The sequence below is a fragment of the Bombyx mandarina genome, chromosome 13 (assembly GCF_030267445.1).
Source record: "Bombyx mandarina strain Sakado chromosome 13, ASM3026744v2".
Classification (NCBI taxonomy): domain Eukaryota; kingdom Metazoa; phylum Arthropoda; class Insecta; order Lepidoptera; family Bombycidae; genus Bombyx; species Bombyx mandarina.
The window spans coordinates 7,451,753-7,475,468 of record NC_143220.1 but is presented as its reverse complement, the minus strand read 5'-3'; the positions used below and the strand labels follow the sequence as shown (position 1 = coordinate 7,475,468).

The following is a 23,716-nucleotide window of genomic DNA, read 5'->3' as shown; positions in this document are numbered from 1 at the left end:
GCCTGCGGGATTCAAACACCGGTGCATCGCTAGATACGAATGCACCGAACGTCCTATCCTGTAGGTCACGACGACTTCAAAACTGATTGTCAACCTGTGCTGGATATTGGAAGATATTTTATTATATCACACGTTATCAGAGAGATAAAGCAACTGAAATTGAATATGACCTGCTTCAAACCTTGACCCCCAGTTTGCTCATCTAGTAGACGAACGCTCGGCGGCGGCTGCACTGGGATATGAAAACGCAACGATTGCATCGGCTTTGTCGTCGGCTCATAGGCCACAACTTTACAACTGACAATATATTAATGAACTGTATTGACTGTTTGTTCATAAAACACCTATGCAGTCACTCAAATTACTTTTAGGATATTCTACAAATATCTATATTATTATACAATAAGGAGCCTTTTTGCACTCCGAATGTTAACCGCGAAATTCAAACAATCAGTGTCAACTCGACTAAAGACTGCGTTAACCTTGAAAGAAGGCACATTGCTTTTTAAGGGGGGCGATTTAATATTCAGAATATTTTACTGATTAGAAAATGTTGATATATGATCCTTTTTTTTGTAGTTATTACCGTCTGTCCACCTAGAGATATCATCAGCATGGTTGGTGGCACATTAACAGAAAATTAATCCGTAAGTCGTGTCACTAAAACCGAATATGATTAACTAAAACGTCAGGCGGTGCGTATTGTTGGCAATGAAACTATCGGTACACTCACGAAAACGAACACTATGTATAATAATAAAAATGCGTTGGATGTGCTGTCCTTGACCGAGATATGTGAATGGAGATGTATCGAGCGTGCGACTGCACCGTCTCCTATGTGTGGTTATATTTTCTCTAGCAGCAAAAGCAAAAAATAATAATCGAAAGCTGTTTACATAGATAAACGGTCACTCTTGCTCGTAGATATTACTAGTGCTGTTCTTACCTATAATATTATATTATATAATAAAACTGGAAGGATATTAATTTAACAAATAATAATCAAAAGGTAAATATCCGTAATTTCATTTTAAAATAAAATTTCTTAAATGAATAATCGATCTACGTTAATAATTACAATTATCACGTAAAATAGCTGTTTCAAATATGAACGCGAACACTGCACTGTCGCCTGACAGACATACTGCGTTATACTAAGCTGAGGGATAATTTTCACAAATTCAATGGTCAGTTTGTCCTACTTTGAAACGAGGATGAAGTTAAAGTTGCGTCGGTATAGCGGCTGTCCCGCGCATCAAGCCGAGCCGCATGGACCCGCGTTCCGCGGTGATTGTCTACGAAATATGACAAAAACTAGGATACATGGGTTGGGAATTAGGTAGTTAGGTATGTGGCATTCCGCCATTAAGCCTCATTACAATATTTGCTTCTTTGTGGCTGTAGGTTTGGGTATTGCTGATGTCCTTTGGCGACAAATGTAACCGCAAAAAATGTCATATATTGAAGCGGCGATCTATGAAACGCGCATGTATTGTGTCACTACGACCGGACATAATGCATGAAATCCGCGAGTCGTGTCAGTCTCGGAACTTGCGCGAGCGTCGCGGCTTGTTTGTTTACCAGTCTATATATAGACGACCTAGACCGGCCCACTGTGGAAACACTAAATTACTGGTGTGCCTATTGATGTTTGTATAAATTAAATGGCCTTATTATGAGATTGGTGTGATTATGTAATGCAAATGTCTTGACACCGCGGTGCAGAATAGTAAGTGAGCAGCAGCATTCTTTCGTCTTTGAGCATCATACCACCATACTGGTCGAGCGGACGCGGATAGGCACCACCATCCGTACGATTTCTGCTTCGACCTAATCGTGCTCCGGTTTGAACAGCCAAGACAATATGATCTTGTATAACTTGGACCTCATGTCTCTAAGTAGATGATGACATTCACGTCATGTACACGGGTACCGTAGTCGTTTGATACCAGACGGGGCGTGGGTTCGTTTGCTCATCTACACCATTAAAAAATAATGTTACATAAAACTCTTGCATTCACCTTGTTCATTGGAACTTTCTTCTTTAGTGTCGAGCGTTATAACAATATGCTTCACACTAGTATATTTTATTTCTGTTGTGACGCATTCTCATCTAGCAGTAAACGAAAATGAGAGGTCGTATTTGTAATCATGATCTTTATCGCACGCTAGTGATAAACAAGAAGTTTGAAAATTAAATTAGGTTCAAGTATATAATAATATGTATGTACATTAAATGTAGTGTTTCTGTAAATAGCACCTGTGTTCTTTCGTTGAGCGAGTTCAAATCATGTTTTGTTTATGTTCAACGTCTGTAGTGCGTTTGCCAGAATTTATGCGAATGTTCGGTTATTTCCTAGCTAGTAGCATTAATCTGCGAAAAGCCCATAAAATTAGGTTGCCAAAACTTTAAGGCCTTGATCAAACGTTTTGTAACCTTTGATACCAATATGTAATCTTCGTAAATTAGCTATACTCGCTATGTTACTAGCAATGTCGGTAAATTAGTAGTGAACTTATCATATCGAACTACTATCTAACAGTGTTAATAACTACAACACCTTGTCCACTTATCAACAGCCAATTTTACCTACCCAACTGCCGGCACTTTGCCTTAATTTCTGCCATAGCATATCATGCATTATTGTATTGTGGGATAGCCACTATTTCAATTCATCTGAAATTTGGACCTGGTATTTTAAAGTGTCCCTGCGTTTTCGTATAAGTTAAATGTGATCCAACTACAGTCTAAATTTAAACACTCATTGTGTAAAGTTCAGACTGTCTAAAAATATCATGTTCCAACAAGCTTAGAGAGTAGTTTGACTTCAGCGGTACTCTTGGAATTAAACCCAATGGACATTTAAATTGCGATAGGTATGACGAAGAAGAAAACCTATCGTTCCCCACTTTCGAATATATCAAACCTTAGAGTATACATAAGCATGTTATATATATATATATATATTTTTTATAGCTTAGATGGGTAGACGAGCTCACAGCCCACCTGGTGTTAAGTGGTTACTGGAGCCCATAGACATCCACAACGTAAATGCGCCACCCACCTTGAGATATAAGTTCTAAGGTCTCAGTATAGTTACAACGGCTGCCCCACCCTTCAAACCGAAACGCATTACTGCTTCACGGCAGAAATAGGCAGGGTGGTGGTACCCACCCGCGCGGACTCACAAGAGGTCCTACCACTAGTAATTACGCAAATTATAATTTTGCGGGTTTCATTTTTATTACACGATGTTATTCCTTCACCGTGGAAGTCAATCGTGAACATTTGTTGGGTACGTATTTCATTAGAAAAATTGGTACCCGCCTGAGATTCGAACATCGGTGCATCGCTCAACACGAATGCACCGGACGTCTTATCCGTTAGGCCACGACGACTTCAAAATGTATACTCTAAGCATAAATGTATACTCTAAGCATAAAACATAACAGCACGTATATTTTTTCATTCCATATTGAAAGTCGTGGCTTGTAACGGTACAATGGAGGGTTATAAGTTATACCCATATTGAATTTAGCATACGACTACGACTATGTGTACATGGAGTCAATCGCTTCATGTTTCGAGGCTAATATTTGCCGACGTTGCATTGATGCCTCTATAGTTATAAATAGACTGACTCGTTGACGCACTAGTTAGCGCCCTTGACGGTTGCGCTGAGGTCGTGGGTTCGATTCCCACATCGGGCAAATATTCGTGTGATGAACAGGTTTGTTTGCTCTTTGTTTGGGTGTTTGTTATCTATAGATGTATATATATTTAGACGTATATAAGTATCTGATACCGATAACAAAGAGAATCCTAAATTGGGGCCGGATGACTGCATGATTTGTTCCCAGCTATTTATTTATTATAGTTGAGAAACCCGATATTTTTACACTTTATACAACTAGCCCTCTGTCTGACGTCCACTCTCGTTGCGAACGTTACTGTTATACTTGCTCGAGAATATAAAAATATGCCATTATCAAACAAGAAATGCAGAACTCGACTAAAACTCGACTTATGCAGACACGCTAGATTAGGAATGCTTATGACACGTGGAACATTGGCTCTCATGGAAATTTTAGAGTATATTTTGTCAAACTACTATTTATTTTCGACGGCGTGATTCACGTTATGGTGTCAATATCCAAATTAATAGACTGTTTCACACACGACTGTGTCTCAGAATAACCATTCGTTATGGAAAAATAATATACAAAACAGACATTTTGGTTTTATTAATCTGATGGAAAAATTTGGTCATTTTTCATATCCGGGTATATGACACTCAAAAGTAAACTACGACAACAACTAACTAACTGATGGTCGGATGGATGTAGCGCGTGGTGGGCCGTCTTTCCGTCTGTGACAAACAAGACTTACAACAGATCATACAGCACTGGATCTGAAAATAGGTTGTGCCGTGAGCCAAGCTGGACTGCCACGTTGGACATATCTGCCAAATTAATCAAAGTCTGTCTGTCTCGCACAAAATACTTTGACAGTTTCAGATCAAGCTGCTGATGTTGGCCAGACGTAATTGAATTTCATTGATTCTGTACATAAAGCTATACGCCAATGGTGTTGCACTCGATATTGTTTCCTTCTGCCTTGTTTTGAGAATAACGGTAAACGGTTCCTGTTTCAAGTTTTTTTTATCCCTTTTTATTGCCCTGTATGTATTCAAAGTGTGAAGTGAACATGATTCATGATACATTAAACATTATTGTTTATGGAAGTTTATAATGATGTCATCATAAGCAAAAATACACCGGAATGACTGTGTACATATAATGTTATGGTTTTTTAAAGTCATTATAATTTTCTGTTGTTTAATATAATTTAATGCTTCATGAAGCATTGTGCAATTGTTATTACGGATTGTTTCCTTACTGCGCGGTTTCAAGTACACTGTTGACTCATCGTAGGTTTTATGCAAGAAATCTTTAAATGACAGATGACATGAATATATTGTAATATGGAAAAAAGCTAATGAATACTTCGTGTTGCAGTCAGTCTCTCTAGTACAGCAGAGTAAATCGATCTGTGAAAGTGTTGTAATAAATCGATAGGTTCGTAGCTTTGAGATTGATCAAACACAATTAGGTTGCAGTGAACCAGAGAAGTAGGCCATCCTGTCTGCTCCGAGTGGTCAATTCAATTATATGCGCGCTCTCAACTTTAACTGAAATAGACATCAAAAATCGTTCAAGTAGTGAACTTTATAGTCAAATATACAATATTTATTGGTCGTTAAAGCTATCTAACGTTGCATACCGAACACTGGAATTAAAAACCGTATCTGTTCGGATTAAATGACATTCGTTTTTGATAAAATACGAGAAGCGACGCAGTAGTCGAAGTAACAGATGAATCAGATATTTCGACTTACTACTATGAATACAATATATTTATACATTGAAAAAAATTAACTTTTAAAACTCTGCTGTACTCGTAATAGGGTATTAAAACCGTATGTAACCGCGCTTAAAGACTTCTCAATTTCATTACGAATGTTCACGTTAACAATTAAGTATCACAAATCCAACTGTTCTTCACCGGCTTCCAACCATGAGCATGCATGCCGGTTTGAAGGAGAGGGTACTGTGTGCGAATGGTGAGGCCTCCCGAGACACAAGGGCGAAGTATCAGTTGTATTGTAATTAGACAGGTTGGTGTTACGGCTGGTCGTATGGGTGAGCTCACAATGCGCCACGTATCACCAGTAATTAGTAATTTTAGAGTGTTTTTACTCTAGTCTTTCGTGAACACGTGCCAAGTACGTATTTACCTGCTACTACAAATCCCGGCTTAGTCGCTACATTCAATACAGAAACACGTTTGGCCATTGACACTTTATTATTAAGAACTAAAAGCCTTTCTATGTATAGTCTATGGGCGCCATCTGAACTAGGGCTCAGTACGCGGAGGTCGGAGCCCGCGGCGTTTGGACCGTATCCAGCCGCCCTAGTTCCGAGTTGGCTTCGGTCTCGACCCGTTTAGCAAAATTGTTTGCTCTCGCTTCAATATCGACTGGAGCTGACACTGATGCGTCTAAATATGGCTGCCGTTCGTTATTTGAATCCCATATACACCGTTCAAGTTATTTATTTAGCAGACCGAGTTTGAGCGAGTTTGTTCTTGTCGTTATTTAACTATATTACCGGTATCCATAAATCTTGAATTAAGGAAAAAATATTGGTTGTCCTAGAGGGTTGCACCACATAGTAGGTTGGGCAGGCACATTGTAATTGAAGTAATAACATGCATTTATGTGTCAAGGTGCGTGTAGTATCTAGGAGCTCAGGGAACTGCTTGGGGCTGCTTCTACACTGTGTGGTCGTCGGCTGAAACACTTGCTCGGAAAGTCAAAAGCCAGTCTTATAATCAGAATAGTAAAAACATACACAGACGTTTAGTTGTAATAATAAGGACGTCATTCATAAGGTGTGACGTGAAGCGTCGTTCCATTGTGTATATTTCTTGATAAGTTCAGTGAACCAGATCTCATATTTGTCATTCCTGCATGTATGGAAGCATTTTCATTTGGTTTTTGATGCATTAAGGATCTTGTACAATGCCTTTTTTATTGATTTTTGTTATTTTTGAAGTAGTTATTTCATGGATTTAGACTTCCCATTTGTACGTGTTGACTTTTATATAATTCTGTTTGATCATCTCCCAATTAAATATAAATTAATCTTAAGCAATGAATGAAATGTAATCAAATCTTAGCTGTATATATTTTTTTATTTTTAATGGTAATGCACTGTCGATTGCACCTATAATTGAGGTGACATCTGCCATGAACTTTTGTCAATTGTTCAATGTTTTGTATTGATGATCATTTTGTTGGTGCAACTTAATAAATAAATAAATAAATAGTGATTTTGGGAAGTGTAAATTAAATTTAGAACGTAATTAATGCGTAATCAAATGAGCCTGTGTACTTCATCATCGGTCTAAAAATATTTAATTGCTTTTTATTCAAAATCTGGTGACACATTAGTTGTGATTGTAACTTATTAATAACACGAGTCCAAAGATCAGGACTTCCATTTTCATGTGAAGCATGACGACTGACGCGCATGTACAGTGTGGTATTACTTGTGACGTCACTGCTGCTCCATTGTTGAGACGTCATTGTGTATCATGCTTACTGTGGTACAGCAAACACCTAGAGCCTTGAAATTGTAGACAGAACGACGCATTTTTCTGTAAGCATGTAATGTGAGTCGTCCTATAGCTTCAGTGTCTGATTATAATCATTACACGGACCGTGAGCTAGTCTGTTTATCGGCGACAAAATCACTCTTGAAGATAATTGAACATAGATCATGGCAAGAATTGTTTGTTACTAATTATACCCATGCCATGTGATCATTGTGCGGCTTGTTGATTTTAAAACACAAAGATAAACACCAAATAGCACCATGGTAGTTCATTATCAGGGGAATTTCTGAAGAATTACGTATAATTTGATGTCGGAATGATTGCCTTGTTGATTACATGCCCATCCACAGATGCAAACATTGAGGCGCTAGTTGTAGGGCTAACTATGCAATTATTGGCGCAGTAATGTATGTAATACGCATTGTTAATTTATTGTTTTTCCTTAATGTGATAAGGATATACCGCAACACATATTCTGAAATTTTGATGACTACTCCGCCTGTAATAGATCGGTTTGTTTTCCTTTAATTTTAATTTTGAAATTGTCAAATTTTTTTGGTGTGACATTTAAATAGAATATTGGCCTTTTAATGCGCCTTCGAACGAGGTTTTACACAATCTTCAGCAGTAGGACGCCTGTGCTTCTGTCACTACTCGCTATCAGGTGGCCCAAGCGACAGTCTGTCTATTAAAACAAACAAAATAAAAGTGTAAAGTCATCTGCGTGATGAATAATGTTCATTGAGTTTGATATCCACAATCCACTGTAATTCAGAAGTACAGGTTGTGCAATGACTTTAAAACACTTAAGTACTGTTCAATCTGCTAAAAACTGTTTATATTATGTTTATGGACCACGGAAATCCATAGAAGTTAGGGAATGTTATTTTTCAATTAAAATCTTGAACATCTATCTCCAATGTCCTTGCACATTAAAAAACCGTTTCGGACTTCGATCAATATTAAATTGTGCCCAAAAATACTTTTTAATGTGTTCGGCCTTTTGGCTCTACAGACTGTCCGCTGAATATTTTACCACAGTAAATGCGTGATAACGTGATTAGCTTATGGGCATTGATTTTTATTAATATTAGCGTCGGCCCAATTTTCTTTTTAAACATTTCGTTATCTTGCATACCTACTTTATACTTATCTCTTTTAAAACAATAAATTATTTTACACCTCTAACATTTAGTTTCCCACATAAATAAAATTACGATAAGAAGAGTACGCACGCACCTAATTTTATTTACGAGATTCTTTAGTAAAATACGCGGATTCTTCGTAACCGTCCCGGACGTATTGATAGCACATAGTCGCTAAGCCTACAGTTTTTTTATCAGTATACGTCGACAGGCGAGCAACTTGGTACTAATGTCAACCGTCACCAGAGACACGCGACGACTTCAGCGCCGTTAGCTCAATAACACGCTGATAAACAATAGCTGGGTCCAGATAACGTGTTCTGTGATCTAATTTAACGTTCCTACGACACAGCCAGCGAACAACCGCCCACATGTACCAACCAACTGTAATTAGTATTCATTACTAATTACAGAATTGTTAGAATAGTGCTCTTCCATAGAAATCATTAAAGTATACACTATCCACGCGCATTACATTTAAATATTCATTAGCGTTCAATATATAGTTAACGATGGTTGAATAATTTTACACTTTATTCTAAATCTATGATCCTGAAACTATTGATAACGCTACTGCAATACGAAATATTTTCGCGGTACAGCACAACTAAGTATAGTAAGTAATTGATGACTCATTTTACACATTAGACGGCGCACTCACCAAGCGACTTGCTGCTTGCTCTTGCTATTTAGCTATTTATATCTCGTCTTTCCTTATACAACTTTTTTATTTATTTATTAAATGTTAGTAGTTGATTATTAAACAATAACTAATAAAAGATTCTTTAGCTAATAAGTTTTAAAATAAGGTACGGAAATCTATTGTGATATAGGCTGATAATAATAAAATGATGAATTTAGTTGAAATTATTTATTGGGGTCGTATCGTACATGTTGCTTTACAGGTTGTTACAAAAAAATCACTGACAATAACATGAGGGAACCGCGTTCGGCTGCAGGAGTCCAGTCAGTCGCTTTCGATCGATTAATGTCTTTTTAATATTCGCTGTTTGCTGAACTGATGTTGTTTGTCTACTCGTGGAGTATTTAACTCCAATCACAAGATAATATCGCTGTTATGCGTCAGTTCGGCAACGACTGAGTACAAATTATGAGTAGGTAATAGCGCTACGTTTTTTCTTTTAACATATTATGTGTGATTTGTGGTGTTAAATACATTTTTTTTATTGTAGTGTAGGCAGACGAGCCGATATGATAGTGAGTGGTCATCGTCGCTCGTAAATATTAGCAATGCCAGGGCTACAACCAAGCTGCTGCCTATTCAGTTAAAGTTCGTAGTAGTAAGTTTGGTTCGTCATTATTCCTACTGTACTGCGACAGCTACATGAGCATTTCTCAAAATAAATGCACCACCAATAAAATAATGTACTAAAAAAAAAATGTTAAACTAATGCATTTTTTTTGTTTTCATTTGTAGATAGGTGTCTAAAGATTTTGAATATGAGGTTTGTTGTGAGGTTTAATATGTAATAAAGTAGAGGAATGTGTAGAAATATACCAAGGGCGGAGAAATATTCTTATTTTGTTACCGTCTATCAATTACGTTAATTAAAACACCAAATCAATTTCGTCAACTTTTATGCATTTCAATAGGGTGACATAACCATCATTTTACGTGTCTATAAAAAACTGTTAACATTTACAGCAAAATGTTACTTATATAAGTTGTAATATATCCTTTACGTTACCATTTGCCCACAACTTTGTTTTAAAATCACAGTAAAGAAGTTTTGATGTTGTTTTATTTTTAAATACGTTCACAAATGAAATAACAATACACTTCTTTTGCTTTTTTAAAAAAAAATGCAGGTTTTAAGATAATAAATAAAAAATTTGAAAAGAAATACGTGTCCGCTTTTATGGGACAGTAACAAAAATGGAATACTGGTAACAAACTAGGATTTTATAAGGCTAGTTTTCGAAGTAGTTCAAATTATAATAAACTTTGACCCGTGTTAAAAATAATTATAATTATATTTATATATGTAGATTATAGTATGAACTGCTGTCAAAGGACATTTAAACATTTTTCGTTTAAAAAATACCCTATTCAAATATTTAGGAACATTTACGAGTAGGTAACAAAAATATCGTTTCAGTTCTTTTTTAATCATAATGAAAAGGAGGCCTAACGGTTTCTAATTCAGTAAAAACCTTTAATAGCAATAATCACATTCATCGGCTGGATAGTGATCGTATAAATCATAATCACATCTTTGGCACCAGAAAAATGGACAACGTAATAATATTTTTATTTCTACAGCGTTCATACTTGATACAAAATGCAGCGGATTATTAGACGAATCTGGAATAACATATCGGTGCCTTGATAAAATGTGTCGAAGAAAAAGGCCATGATAGGCCAAGGTGTAAACACAGGCACGCCACTTTTGTCTTTGTTTATTTTTTTCGTCTTCTGACATCTCACTTACTGATTTATATAAATATTTAGATTTTATCCTTTCTATGTTTCGTATTCGCTGCTCCTCCATCTTTTGTGGATTTTCTTTAAGTCTTTCGCGGTAGCGCCTCATTTTTTCAGCAGAGGTTAGAGTCGAACCCGTCGCTTGCGACGAAGGGCTCGACGAGCGAATTAACCCCATAGACACAGCCCACTGAGTTTCTCGCCGGATCTTCTCAGTGGGTCGCGTTTCCAATCCAGTGGTAGGTTCTGCGAAGCACTGCTCTTGCTAGGGTCAGTGTTAGCAACTCTCCGGTTGAGCCTCGTGAGCTCACCTACAAACGTTAGGGTGAAGCTGAAATAGCCTCTCAAAGCTATCAGCATAGGTAGGAAAAAAAAAGTGTTAGTGTAAAAGAACCCTTTTTTTACGTTACCCAGAACAACAGATATTTTGAAATTTAGCCCACCACATCAGAAGGAATATCATGCAGTAGTTCTCTCTTTACTATGATCGCACTTTTAGATTAAAACAAGCAGATATTTAAAAGCCGCATTTGTTTTTAAATAAACTAATCAAACTGATAGAAAAATACTAACAAAAAACTCCCAATCTATTTCATAGTACAAATCTGTAATAGTACAACAAAAAAACAAAGAAATTGACGCCGTCGTAATTGCAATAATTATTATAAAATTATTTTAAACAGAAAGTTAAATAATAATAATAATATATTATATATACTCAGCCTAATGATTTCCTATTTTGTTACTCTCTTTTCCATTTATACGTTACCACACAAAAGTAACAAAAAAAGAAGTAACAAATCAAGAACAAAATGTCATTTTATTTGTAAACACATGCAACTCACACGATTACTCTTATTTCGATTTGATTAACGAAATCAAGAATGTGAGCTTTAATAGTAGGTTAAGTGAAATAACAATAAAATCTGCACATATCGTATGTTTTTTGAGTAACAAAGGTGGAATTTTTTTCTGACCGCTAGCTTAAATATTGACTTTTACCGTTCGTACCGGCACCAGAAAGAACTAGTCGAAATTAAAACAAGACGGATGCCAAGCCGGCTAATGCTACCATTATTCTAAAATATAATTGCATTAATCGATTCTCATATTTCTTCAGAATTATGGTAACAAAAACTGGAATTTCTAGGTGGAACTTTTTACGGGACAAGTTAAAATCATTAATTAGAAATTTAATTATAAAGTAATGTTAAAAGGGATGTTTTAGGATGAATTGTGACTTATGGCTATAAATAAATAATATTTTATATTTATACAATGCCCATGCCCATTCAACTAAAGATCGATGGTTTGGTAAGATATTGAGATTAGGACACTGCACTTTTCATACAACTGGTTGAAGCTGATTTATGATATATATTTTTAATGAAAAAATCTCATTGTATTTATATCTGTTTTTTTCCTTTTTAATAAGTAGAGTAGTTGTACTGCTTACACAATTTATAAAAAGTAGTAATGAACTAATATATTAGCCGGAACAAAATATTAAAAAAATGGGACAGAGGCTAAAGTCTATTGTGCAATAATTTTGAGAAATGCTCACATACATACGTGTTGTAATGTCTGTTGGCCCGGTATTCGTTTATGACCAGGATACAGAGAGCTGATCCAGTCATACGGCATGTTGGCTCGCCTGACGTCAAGGATGAGACGATGAGCCTCGTGAATCAGTCAGTGTGGAATGGAAATAGTAATCACCATGATACTTCCTAATTCAATTACATCGTTGGCAGCGGCCACGAGTATGTATATCGTCAGGTGCTAATTACCTCGGAGATATTTGTTTGGTTTCCGTTTGATTCATTTCTTAAACGGAAGCTATTGCAATACTTTGGATACTTCAAATAGATTTATTACTTGATTAGGACGAAGTCTGATATGTGTTAACTTAGATGTATTTATTCCATAGACGGGTTTAAGAGCTCACGTGCAATAGACATCACAACGACAATTCCGCCACCCACCTTGAGAAGTGGAATCTTATACCCATTACGCAATCTAATAATCTAAGTTATTACGCAAATTATCACTATCGCGAGTTTTGTTATTGATATGTCGGGATGTTAGTGTTTTATCGTCGAACTCATTCGTGAAATAAATTAAGTACATATTTAATTACCAGAAAAATTGGTACCCGTCTGCGGGAGTTGACATCGCACCGCTCGATATGATTACACTTTATCTAAAGTCCTTTTTTATTACACGTATGAGTCGTAAGTCAACGTTCTAATAATTTATAATTTTCGTGCTCAAATAATTAAGTGTTTTAATTTGCGTTAATGGTATTGGATGGATATTATATGAATTAATAGTATTATAATTTTAAAAACTCAAATAATAATCTGTCGAAAAGGACATAACGATCTCTTTCGACTATAAACTTATTTGAATTTTTCGATCCAAGCACGATATTGAACTGAATTAATAAGTACCTGACCGTAGCCACCCTCGGTTAAATCTAAACCCAATGAAAGTCGATATACCTAACTTACTTGTTCACGGTTACGAAAACCATATTCGAAGCGATGGATATTATAGTTACGTTAAACGAAAATAATAAGCGTGATATTAAATTACAGGCAGTTTGCAGTATGTAAGTATATGTATTCGTGTGATCTCTCATAGCTCCCAAACTTCCACTGTATTGTTATTAAGTACACGAGCACTCATTGAGCTGAAGCACTGGATGCATTTCAGCCAGTCATGCATCGATAATATCAGGACAAAACGATCTTTAATGGAGCAGCAAGCAAATGAAAGTAAACCGTCCTATATGAATGTATTGTGTAGCATCGCTCTATCACTGACGTATTAATGTTATCAACGGGATAAGAGAACTTGCTCCAATTAATATAATTGTTTTATAATAACGTCTTTATCAGCTATGCGATTATTGTCGCCATGAAAGTGTTCCACATATATATATACAATCGTTACAAATAAAGATAACTCGAGTTTATTTTGCGAAGGATTCGAATTTAAATATAAAATTTTAGCAGACTTGATTGCATTTAATAACAACCTCGGCCGAGAGCCGGACCGGACGCCGCGCCGGTGTGCGTTTGTTATACGATCCGAACAGTTTGTATCACACAGTTATATGAATATGAGCTACTCGTGTCAAGTTACCTTCCTATCTATATACTGCCAAGCAGTTTCGTTACATCGCAAAGCATCGTACCCTAGTAGGTACTATCTGAAGTTGTTACGATTCGTAAAAAAATATAAGAGGCTCGTCTTACTAGTCATTTATTATCCAATATACATAAAATACAACGCGGCGACTGCATGCAGCAGAGATGCGAATGTTGCGATGGATGTGTGGAGTAACGAGAATGGATAGAATACGGAATGAATATGTTAGAGGAAGTCTGAAAGTGGCATCTGTGACAGAGAAGCTGAGAAGTGCGCGTTTGGGATGGTATGGACATGTGATGAGATGAAATGAGGTTGGTAAGAAAATGTTAACTATGATTGTGGAAGGATATAGAGGAAAAGGTAGACCTAAGAAGAAATGGATGGATTGCGTGAAAGACGATATGGGTAAGAGGGGAGTGAGCGAAGAAATGGTATATGATAGAAGAGTATGGAAGGAGAAAACATGTTGCGCCGACCCCAGGTGACTGGGAGAAGGGCAGAATAAAGATGATACATAAAATACAACATAAAATGAAAGTTTTTATTAATCAAGCAATTGTTATATTTTGTTGTTGTTAGGGTAGTATATTTATTTTGGTCGTCTCTACCCACAACACAATAGAATGTCGCATGTAGCTTGGGGCCGCTGAATGTGGAACTTTTGTTCATTAATTAGCCCAAATTTGACCTAGACGTAATATCACAATGCAGCGTTGGTATTCATGGTTATTGTAGTTTTTACCGACAATTAGCCTATCTAAGGCACCGAGATTTGAACAGGTTTTATAGATTTAATCTCCGTTCGTTGTTATTGATTTATAAAGTATAGTAAGCTGGGAAAACGGTGTTAGTGGACCAGGGTCTTGGCAATAAAATGTCCGCACATTAAACGGAACGAAAAAACGTCGAGATTACTATTGTTTTCATATCAAGATATACCGGTGCGAGTCGACCGAACTCGTGATAATCTTATCAGGATACTCGCTATCACGATGAGGTTCGATATTGTCGCACTGATACGTGCCGGATGGAGATTGTGTTCTTGTTCGAGGAAATGGCATATGTATACACCTAGCCCGGATCTGGTTATACAGACTATACATACAGACAGATTGCGGATTATGCAACGTTACTGTCAATAAAGGGCTTGCTGCACACTAGCACGAACCTAGAGCTCGCACTCTACTCAGATTACTCGTATTGTGTCCATGTTTACCGATTTGCTATTTAGGTATTTGACGTATATTGTAAACATCGCGGATTCATAGAAATGTTGTAATAGGTGCGTCAATACGCAATACACAAATTTAAGAATAATCCATACTTACTATATTTACGTATCTATTATTTTAATTACTAAATTGCAAATTGCTTGATTTCATTTAATTAAGGTGGACAATGTATCGGCAGGTGTTCTGTGACATCGTGGTGCGAGACGGCGAGATGGTGTGCGTGGAGCTGGTCGCGCGAGGGCGGGGTGGCAGCGCCCAGGCGGTCATCTTCCTCGGCTCCATCCGATACGACACGCTCACCAGGGTCTACGACTCTAGGGTAAGTCTAACCTCCCTTGTGTCCAGCCTCCTAATATTTCAGGTTATGTGACAGCAATACGTACTGCATACGTACGCCGTGAGCTCACCTACTAGTTAAGGTTACGCTGAAATAGCCTCTCAAGGCTATCAGGTAAGGTGGGGAAAAAAAAACAAAAACCTCCAAAATAACAATAAACTTGATGTAATTTAGTTCAATTGGTTACGTTTGACGAGGGAAATCTCCTTTTCACGTTTATTGTTACGGTCATGTAGACGTGACACAGTAACTTGTACCAGTATCGAAATGTCCTGACACAAGCCGAGCTATTGTGGATAAGGTCGGCCCGGCCCTACCACGTAAGGTCATTGGGTTGCTCGAAGCGGATCCAAATCCTAAACAAACCAGCAACAAGTGTTCCCGACTCCGTGACCGACATTAAATATGGCACAATAACCCTTTACTTACAAGTCTTGAATCTGCTTGATTTTTTAACCGTCATAGTCACTAACAAAATTATGTTAAAATAATTGTCTAGTTAAATTTAATATTATAAAGTTATACTTATAATAATATATAAGTTAGAGCTTCGTTTCGACTCTGGGAACAGTCTCCACCACAGCTTACACCCCTTGGAAAAGATTAGTTAAATTATCCGCGATTTTGTCAGTGCAGATGATCGTTACTTCGTGGTGTGACAAAATATTTTTCTCGTATTCTTTTTCATGTTTTTATAGACTACAATACAATACGAGTTAAATTTTTTGAACACAGTAATCGTCTTCCAGCGTGGTACCTAGCCGTTCGTGAAATTATGTAGTGTACAAACTTGCTTATGATTTGACTTAGCCGCGTACGTAGGGCTGTACTTAGTTTATAACAAAGAACCCGCATTTTGCTGTCGATTATAATTTCATGCCAATGATTCAGTCAAATTACCAGCATCCCTACGTATTTTTGTGACCGATTGATTCAATTAATTATATTACGAAACTGGTAACAAAAAATGGTAAATTGAATTAAAATTTTACGTCGACATTTTAATTTTAACGACTGAGTTAATATTCAGAACATTAGCTTGTTAAAATCATTCGTATGATAAAACCAAATTAGTGTTGACCTTGTGTTAAACTTGTTCAGAGTGAGCTTAGCGTTCGTTGGATAATTCACTGCATTTATTTCACGTACTGTTTGAAAGTCTGTTTAATTAGTTATTGCTCTGCCTGAAACTAGCCGATTTATTGTAGTTTACGTAGAATGTAGGACAAGGCGATATAACAGGATAATAACTTGCCATTAATTAAAAAACACGACTATGTAATCTCAGCAACCTCGGGTCAATAGTTCTTTCTTTTCTTTTCTATCGTCGGTCCGTTGTAAGCAGCCTCACCTTGTATCTCTGCATAGCGTTGATAATGCGGATGGTCAGTTATCGGGCGAGTAAAGCCGTAGGGTTTTAATTGGTGTGCTCTGCTATTTTGATAAAATAATTAAATAATGAGTCATCAGTACGAGCTCGTGACGCAACGATGGCGATAAATGCGTATTTGTGTTATTGTGCAAAAACAACTGATTAGTTCTTTGATACGCGTGAACAGAAACGATGAGGAAAGCGCTAATTTAAAATAAAAAGACTTCAAAATTTTATGCGAACTGTATATAAACAAGCGTACCGAACATTACTGTAGATTTGGGGGGAACCGGGACACCTTCCAATTTCAATACAAATTTTCAGCGGTTTGATACCAATAAAATTGAGATTAAATCAAATCAAATTTTCATATACGATGCATTATTACGAGTATACATATTTCATTGCAAAATATACACAAAAACTTACAAAAAATTAGTTTCATCTGACATTTAGGTGAATCGGGTCACATATAGAGTTTTTCGATAGGGCTGACACTGTTTAGTCGTCAGGTAGTTAGATACCTACCTTTAGGTAATTAACTTTTCAATATCTTTATTCAGTTACAAAACTTTAATGACTAAATTAAACTATTTAAATATTCAATTTCATCATTTCAAATATTCAATTCAACAAAGTTAAATCTCTAACAACACAACAAAAGTATTGTGACAACCCAAATTTATACCCCGAGTCCCTATTCCCTCAATCTACTGCACGTTAAGTTTACATCCCTTAGTGCCTTGACAGGAATCACAAGCACACGGACATGGCGCGGTCGCATTCAATGACACGGCTTGTAGGGCACCGCGACTGGTTTAGTGTCGTCTTAATTGAAAACAAGGGTACTCCCATCATATGGGTGCCGTGTTGCACAACCTCTTGAATAGGCAAGCATCTTGACTCATGCATTTCTTATAAAATTGTATTTAATGAATTTAAAGAAGAGGATTAATAAACAAATTAATCTAGCAGATTTAGAAGTTTTGATTGGTAGTATTGTGGCTGAGCCCGCAAGGAGTGGTACCGCTTCTGTGCATATTTGTGTCGCAAAGCATCTTAGGTTCCGTTTCAAAGGTCCTACTTTTTACGATACTACTTTATTGGGACTTCAGCTGTTTGAAGGTGGGTGGGCGCACGATACTTAATACTCGGTGGGCCGTGATGTCATCTGTGTATGGTACGCGGCGATTGGAAATTTAATATATATATATAATAAACGGTAGCGGTTTAGCGGTAGGCAGCGGCTTAGCTCTGCCCCTGGCATTGCTGAAGTCAATGGGCGACGGTAACCACTCACCATCAGGTGGGCTGTATGCTCGTCTGCCTACAAGGGCAATAAAAAAAAACTGAAAAGTATTAAATATGTATCAAATAGTAATGTCGTAATTGTTAATCGATGTTTGTTGAAGGAGCCGAGCCTGGTTCAGAGGATAGAATGGAGCACATCGACCAGATGTTATTATTAAAGATTTTTGAGAATCGCTGATAGTGTCACAGTACGATTCAGTACAATTGCTAAATTGAATCCGGCTTATAGCTAAAAGGTGTTACGGAAACAATAGGTCATTTTGTTTCTTATAGTGATATGAAAATTGTTCTTGTTTGATTGTTTTAGCATTCTAAGCATGAGGCAATTCGATGGTGGAGTAGTTACTGTTGTTCATAGACTATAAGAATATAAATTGATATCAACCTCACGAAAAGCACAGCCGTGCCCTTCAAAAGGGGCCCAACGGTACAACGGCTGCTCCACCCTTCGAACCGAAACGAGTTACTGCTTCACGGCAGAAATAGGCATCCGAAATAATAAATAAACATCCTACCTCCAGTAATTACGCGAATTATGATTTTGCAAGCTTGATTTTTAACAAGACATTATTCCTTCACCGTGGAAGTCCATCGTGAACATTTGTTAAGTACGTATTTCATAAGAAAAATTGGTTCATAAGTTATTGGTGATTGGACGTTTTATTCTTTAGGCCTTATTAGGAATATTAATAACGAGCGGTATTTTTACGAAACCTCGCAAAAATGCCTTCCTATATCGCTGATACGACAAGATATACAATAAATTCGATAAGGTAACAACGTGGTACATATGAATAGCTAAACGTAATGTAAAGATATTTCTGTACATTGGAGAGATTAACACAAAACCGGTCAAGTTTGTATAGAGGACAGGTGCCTGCCAAGGATTCCGTGTTCAGTGTTAATATTCACGGTTCAGTGTCAAGGTGAACGCGTAATAAAATTAATTACAGTAGTCGTAAGTATCACATGCACAGTATAATCTATATTCCAAATTTAATCTATCCAATTTTCACAATCTCATAGTAAAACCACTGGTACAGATGATCAGTGTGCTCACTGCCAGCTTTTTCACTTCTCGATCGCGTAAAAGTTAACTCAAATTTATATAGAGTTGGAACAGCTTCCCTTCGTTTGCCGCGAGGGGCGCTGTTCTAACTCCATAAAAAATTGAGTTAACTTTAACGCGGTTGAGAAGTTAAAAAACTCGCACTAAGTACCAGTACACATTACGCGTTCCATTCTTTGCAATTTAGCTACAAAAATTAAAATACAACTAGGTCTACATTTAGTTGCTAACTCTGTGTTTTATTGGGGCGTTGTGCAATAATTATGTACGTGATTGATCGAAAAGAAACGTATTTGTTTTATTATAGAAACAGTTTATGTTGCGGCGACGTCGAACGCAGATATTTGGTAGGACGTTGACGGATCTAAGCGTGCATGGAGAGGTACCGCCATCCTGTATACATATCTCTGCCGTGAGCCAGTCAAACTTTCTGGTGCTGTGAGTGAGATAGCCGTTACATGACGACCTAACATAATAATAACACAGCTCTACAAAAAAATCTTTTTTTGTTGCCCTGGATATCTTATCAAATTGTGATGTTTTCAAGTGCCCAGATTACGAAAATATTCATGAAAGTATTGAATGTGCTTTGTTTTTATGATTATTGCATATCTTATATCGTATACTTTAATCAAATTATCGGCTTGTAATAAAATTAGCCTCTAAAATATTGAAAGTCCTCAATAGAGCGAAGTGGTATTTCACGCCTGGATAAATACTTGCGCTTTACAAAGCACAGGTCTGGCCTCGCGTGGAGTACTGCTCTCACCTCTGGGCCGGGGCTCCCAAATACCAGCTACTTCCATCTGACTCCATACAGAAGCGGGTTGTTCGGATCATCGACACTTCCGTTCTCGCGGATCGCTTGGAACCTCTGGGTCTACGGAGGGGCTGCGTTTTGTACCGTATGTTTCACGGGGAATGCTCTGAGAATATTGTTCGAGATGATCCCCTCATCTCCTTTGTACCATCCCACCTCCCGCCACCGGAGCAGAGTTCATCCATATTATCCGGAACCGCTGCGTTCATCGACATTGAAACGCTACATACTATCCGGCTTTGGAATGAACTTCCCTCTACGGTGTTTCCCGAGTGCTATGACATGTCCTTCTTCAAACGAGCCCTGTGCAGAGTACTCAAGGGTAGGCAGTGGCTTGACTCTGCTCCTGGCATTGCTGACGTCCATAAGCGACGGTAACCGCTTACCATCAAGTGGTCCGTACTCTCCTCTGCCTGCAAAGGCAATAAATATATATTGACGTTGCGAGCGGTGACGTCAGAGACTGATGGCGTTGGTGATGGTTTCCATGTTTTTTCTCCCAAGTTTCTTTAGAGTATATTCAATGCTTCAGTCGCTAATGTGACGTTACAGTAAATAGTTACCTACTCAATATTTTGTGTTATCTAAAACTTTTCCTTTTCAATAAATAGAACGTAATAAAGAAGCAATAAAGTTTTGTTGTTGTTATATTTCCCATAGTAGTAATATGTATGTAACATATATCGCACCAGTTCTGCGGAAAAATAAGACTTTGTGTGCATAGCATGTACCTACATATATTTGATCCATGCCAACCTGTATCTTGCCTTCGTATTTGAAGAGTAGTAAAATACAGTGATTGGCTACGATTCTCTAAACCCAAGTATTGGTACGTGATAATATTCTTCCGATAGACATCCCCTGACCTATTAATATTAATTTCCTATTAACTTTAGTATTGTAAATTATTATTCACTAATAATATTTATCTTTTAAGTACATAGTTAGAATCACATATTCATTTGTGCTGTTCTTAAAATCACAGATTCGCGTATGGAAAAACTGATCAGATCTGTTTGTATTCAGATTATTTTTTCTCTAAGCACCTGTCATTTTTGTTTATACTGTGAAATTGGCCAAATCAATACTTAAGGCGTTAGAGCAGCTTTTTTTTATAAAAAAAAAATTACAAGTATTGGTTCGATTATAAGGAAAAATTCTATTGTGTTTTGAAAATCATAGCCAAGTTGGTTCACCCATTGGAGACTAGCGTGTACAGCCAGTCTTACAAACTATGTATCTGAAGCCGTTCGTTGAGGTTTAGCTGTGTTTATGAGGAGTGTAGATGTGTCGGGCGGCGGGTCGGCGCCGGCACGCGCCCTTGAGATACACGCTCCTGTTATCGCTCGGCCGCTGCCTCCGACGGGAGGGGGGGGGGAGGAGGGTCTATTCTCGCTTGCAATAATATAATTATCGTACCTATATATTTTATATTTTTGTCATTTATATTTTGTTTGTTAAACTTTGCGAAACCGTTATTATTACGCCGGACTATTTTGATAAAACACTTAGTAATTTCGCCATTATTTATTTTCATAAATTTGAAAATAAACATTTCCAGTTATCCTTAGAATGTGTCTGTTAGGATTACCTTCTTACGTTTTAAGAAATAAAAGTATCTATAATGAAATAAAGAAAATTAAATGCGAGATTGGAGTAGATGGTTATTATGACTATGATTGAAAGTAAATAATATAATTCAACTTGAACGTCATTTGGCATACTTTTTGAATACCAAAATTAACTCTACCAACACTTAAAAAAAGTCATAAGTATTGAAAAAAAAAACTCGAAACAAATTCAGTGGGCTCGTCCCGTTTATATGTTCATATTTAAATAAGTTTTTGCTATTATCAAATTCACGATATTATTTTGAACATAAATTAAGTAACAAATTGTATCTAATAATAATAATATTAATAATAATGTAGATGTGAGGAACGAATATTTCATTGCCACGTAGTATGAGGCGTACGAGTATCATCTAGTTTCTAGTCAGTATTACGGCTTGCTGCTCTGTTAATGTGAGCTAATACAAACTAAAGAGTATTAAATTATCTTAGGTAATATTGTTAGTGCTCCCGTCGGTAATGGGTCGTGTTACGGAAGCCGCTTAAAGTTTACTCACCCTGTAAACCTGTCACGCTGGTGAGGGGTGGTACTCAAACAATACACGCGCGTATTCACATGTTTTCGTTCATTCTGGTTAGAAGGATAGGACTGCCGTTGTACGATCGACTGCGGTATTACATGGATACCTAAAGTTCAATAAGCCAGACTGTCCACTATATGCCTTCGTAGGGTGCTGGAATTCTTCGGACATATTGCTCGTAAAGAGGGTCACAATCTTGAACAGCTGATGGTGACAGGAAAGGTGGATGGCAAACGTCCCAGAGGACGCAGTCCCACGAGATGGTCGGACCAAGTATGATCTTCTCTGAGCATCAATTTCCATAATGCCCTTCATGAAGCAAAGGATCGCGGCAGATGGAGGGAAGTCGTATGGGAGAAACTGATGCAGCGGGGGAGTCTCGACCCTCAGTAATGAGGAAAACGACGCGAGGAGGAAAGTTCAATAGTCCTATGAACAGTTGAGTCCAAGCTGATAAAAATAAAGCAGCCAGTGTCGGGAGTAGGGAACTACCGGTTCATTCTATGCGGCGATGCGGTATACCTATCTCCACCACATGTAACTAGTCAGGTCATAAGTATTGTCACACAGTAAAAACTTTTCTTTTAGAATGCTGGCCACAAAAAAGTTTATTGAATTCGAATTTCGAATTGTTCATGAAAATAAAAATGTATACTTTTAGAATTTTACTCATTTTTAAATATGGAGTGGACGCTTAAAGAAGACAGTGTTGCAGTTATTGCGTTGCATCGTTGCGGTTACGCGCCAATTCAAATTTTTAACGTACTGAAAATTTTGAATATAAACAAAAGATTCATTTATCGTACCATCAAACGATACAATGAAGACTCTAGTGTAGATGACAGGTCAAGAAGTGGTCGCCCTCGGTCTGTTAGGACTCCAGCAGTGATAAAAGCTGTGAAGGCGCGAATTCAAAGAAATCCCAAACGTAAGCAGAAACTGTTGGCCCTTCAGATGGGGTTAAGCAGAACCACGGTGAAAAGGGTGTTAAATGAAGACTTAGGGCTTCGGGCATATCGAAGAAAAACAGGACATCGTTTGAATGCTCGTCTAATGGACCTGAGACTGAAGAGATGCCGCGCTTTGTTGAAGCGGTACGCGAATATCGGGAAATTCCTTTTTCGGATGAAAAAATTTTTACCGTAGAAGAGAGCTACAACAAACAAAATGATAAGGTGTACGCACACAGTAGTGAAGAAGCGAGCAACCGTATTCCGCGTGTCCAACGAGGTCATTTTCCATCCTCGCTCATGGTATGGTTGGAAGTTTCTTATTGGGGCTTAACAGAGGTACATTTTTGTGAGAAAGGTGTAAAAACGAATGCAGTTGTGTATCAAAATACAGTCCTGACGAACCTTGTGGAACCTGTTTCTCATACCATGTTCAATAACAGGCACTGGGTATTCCAACAAGATTCGGCGCCAGCTCATAGAGCGAAGAGCACACAAGACTGGCCGGCGGCGCGTGAAATCGACTTCATCCGGCACGAAGAC

At 37.4% G+C, this 23,716-nt stretch overlaps 2 protein-coding genes across 4 annotated transcripts in view; one reads left to right on the top strand and one right to left on the bottom strand.

The window, feature by feature from the left end:
* LOC114241247 (phosphatidylcholine:ceramide cholinephosphotransferase 2) overlaps window positions 1–23,716 on the bottom strand; it is a 104,417-nt gene that overhangs the window by 12,306 nt on the left and 68,395 nt on the right. The window lies entirely within an intron of this gene.
* LOC114241184 (uncharacterized protein KIAA0930 homolog) overlaps window positions 1–23,716 on the top strand; it is a 52,810-nt gene that overhangs the window by 19,497 nt on the left and 9,597 nt on the right. For all 3 annotated transcript variants that reach the window (XR_016324131.1, XM_089732609.1, XM_089732608.1), the window contains exon 5: window positions 15,341–15,481. Coding sequence is in view for 2 of the 3 variants with exons in the window: in XM_089732609.1 (XP_089588735.1) it covers window positions 15,341–15,481 (141 nt within the window). In the remaining variant the exon portion in view is untranslated. The remainder of the gene's footprint in view (window positions 1–15,340; window positions 15,482–23,716) is intronic.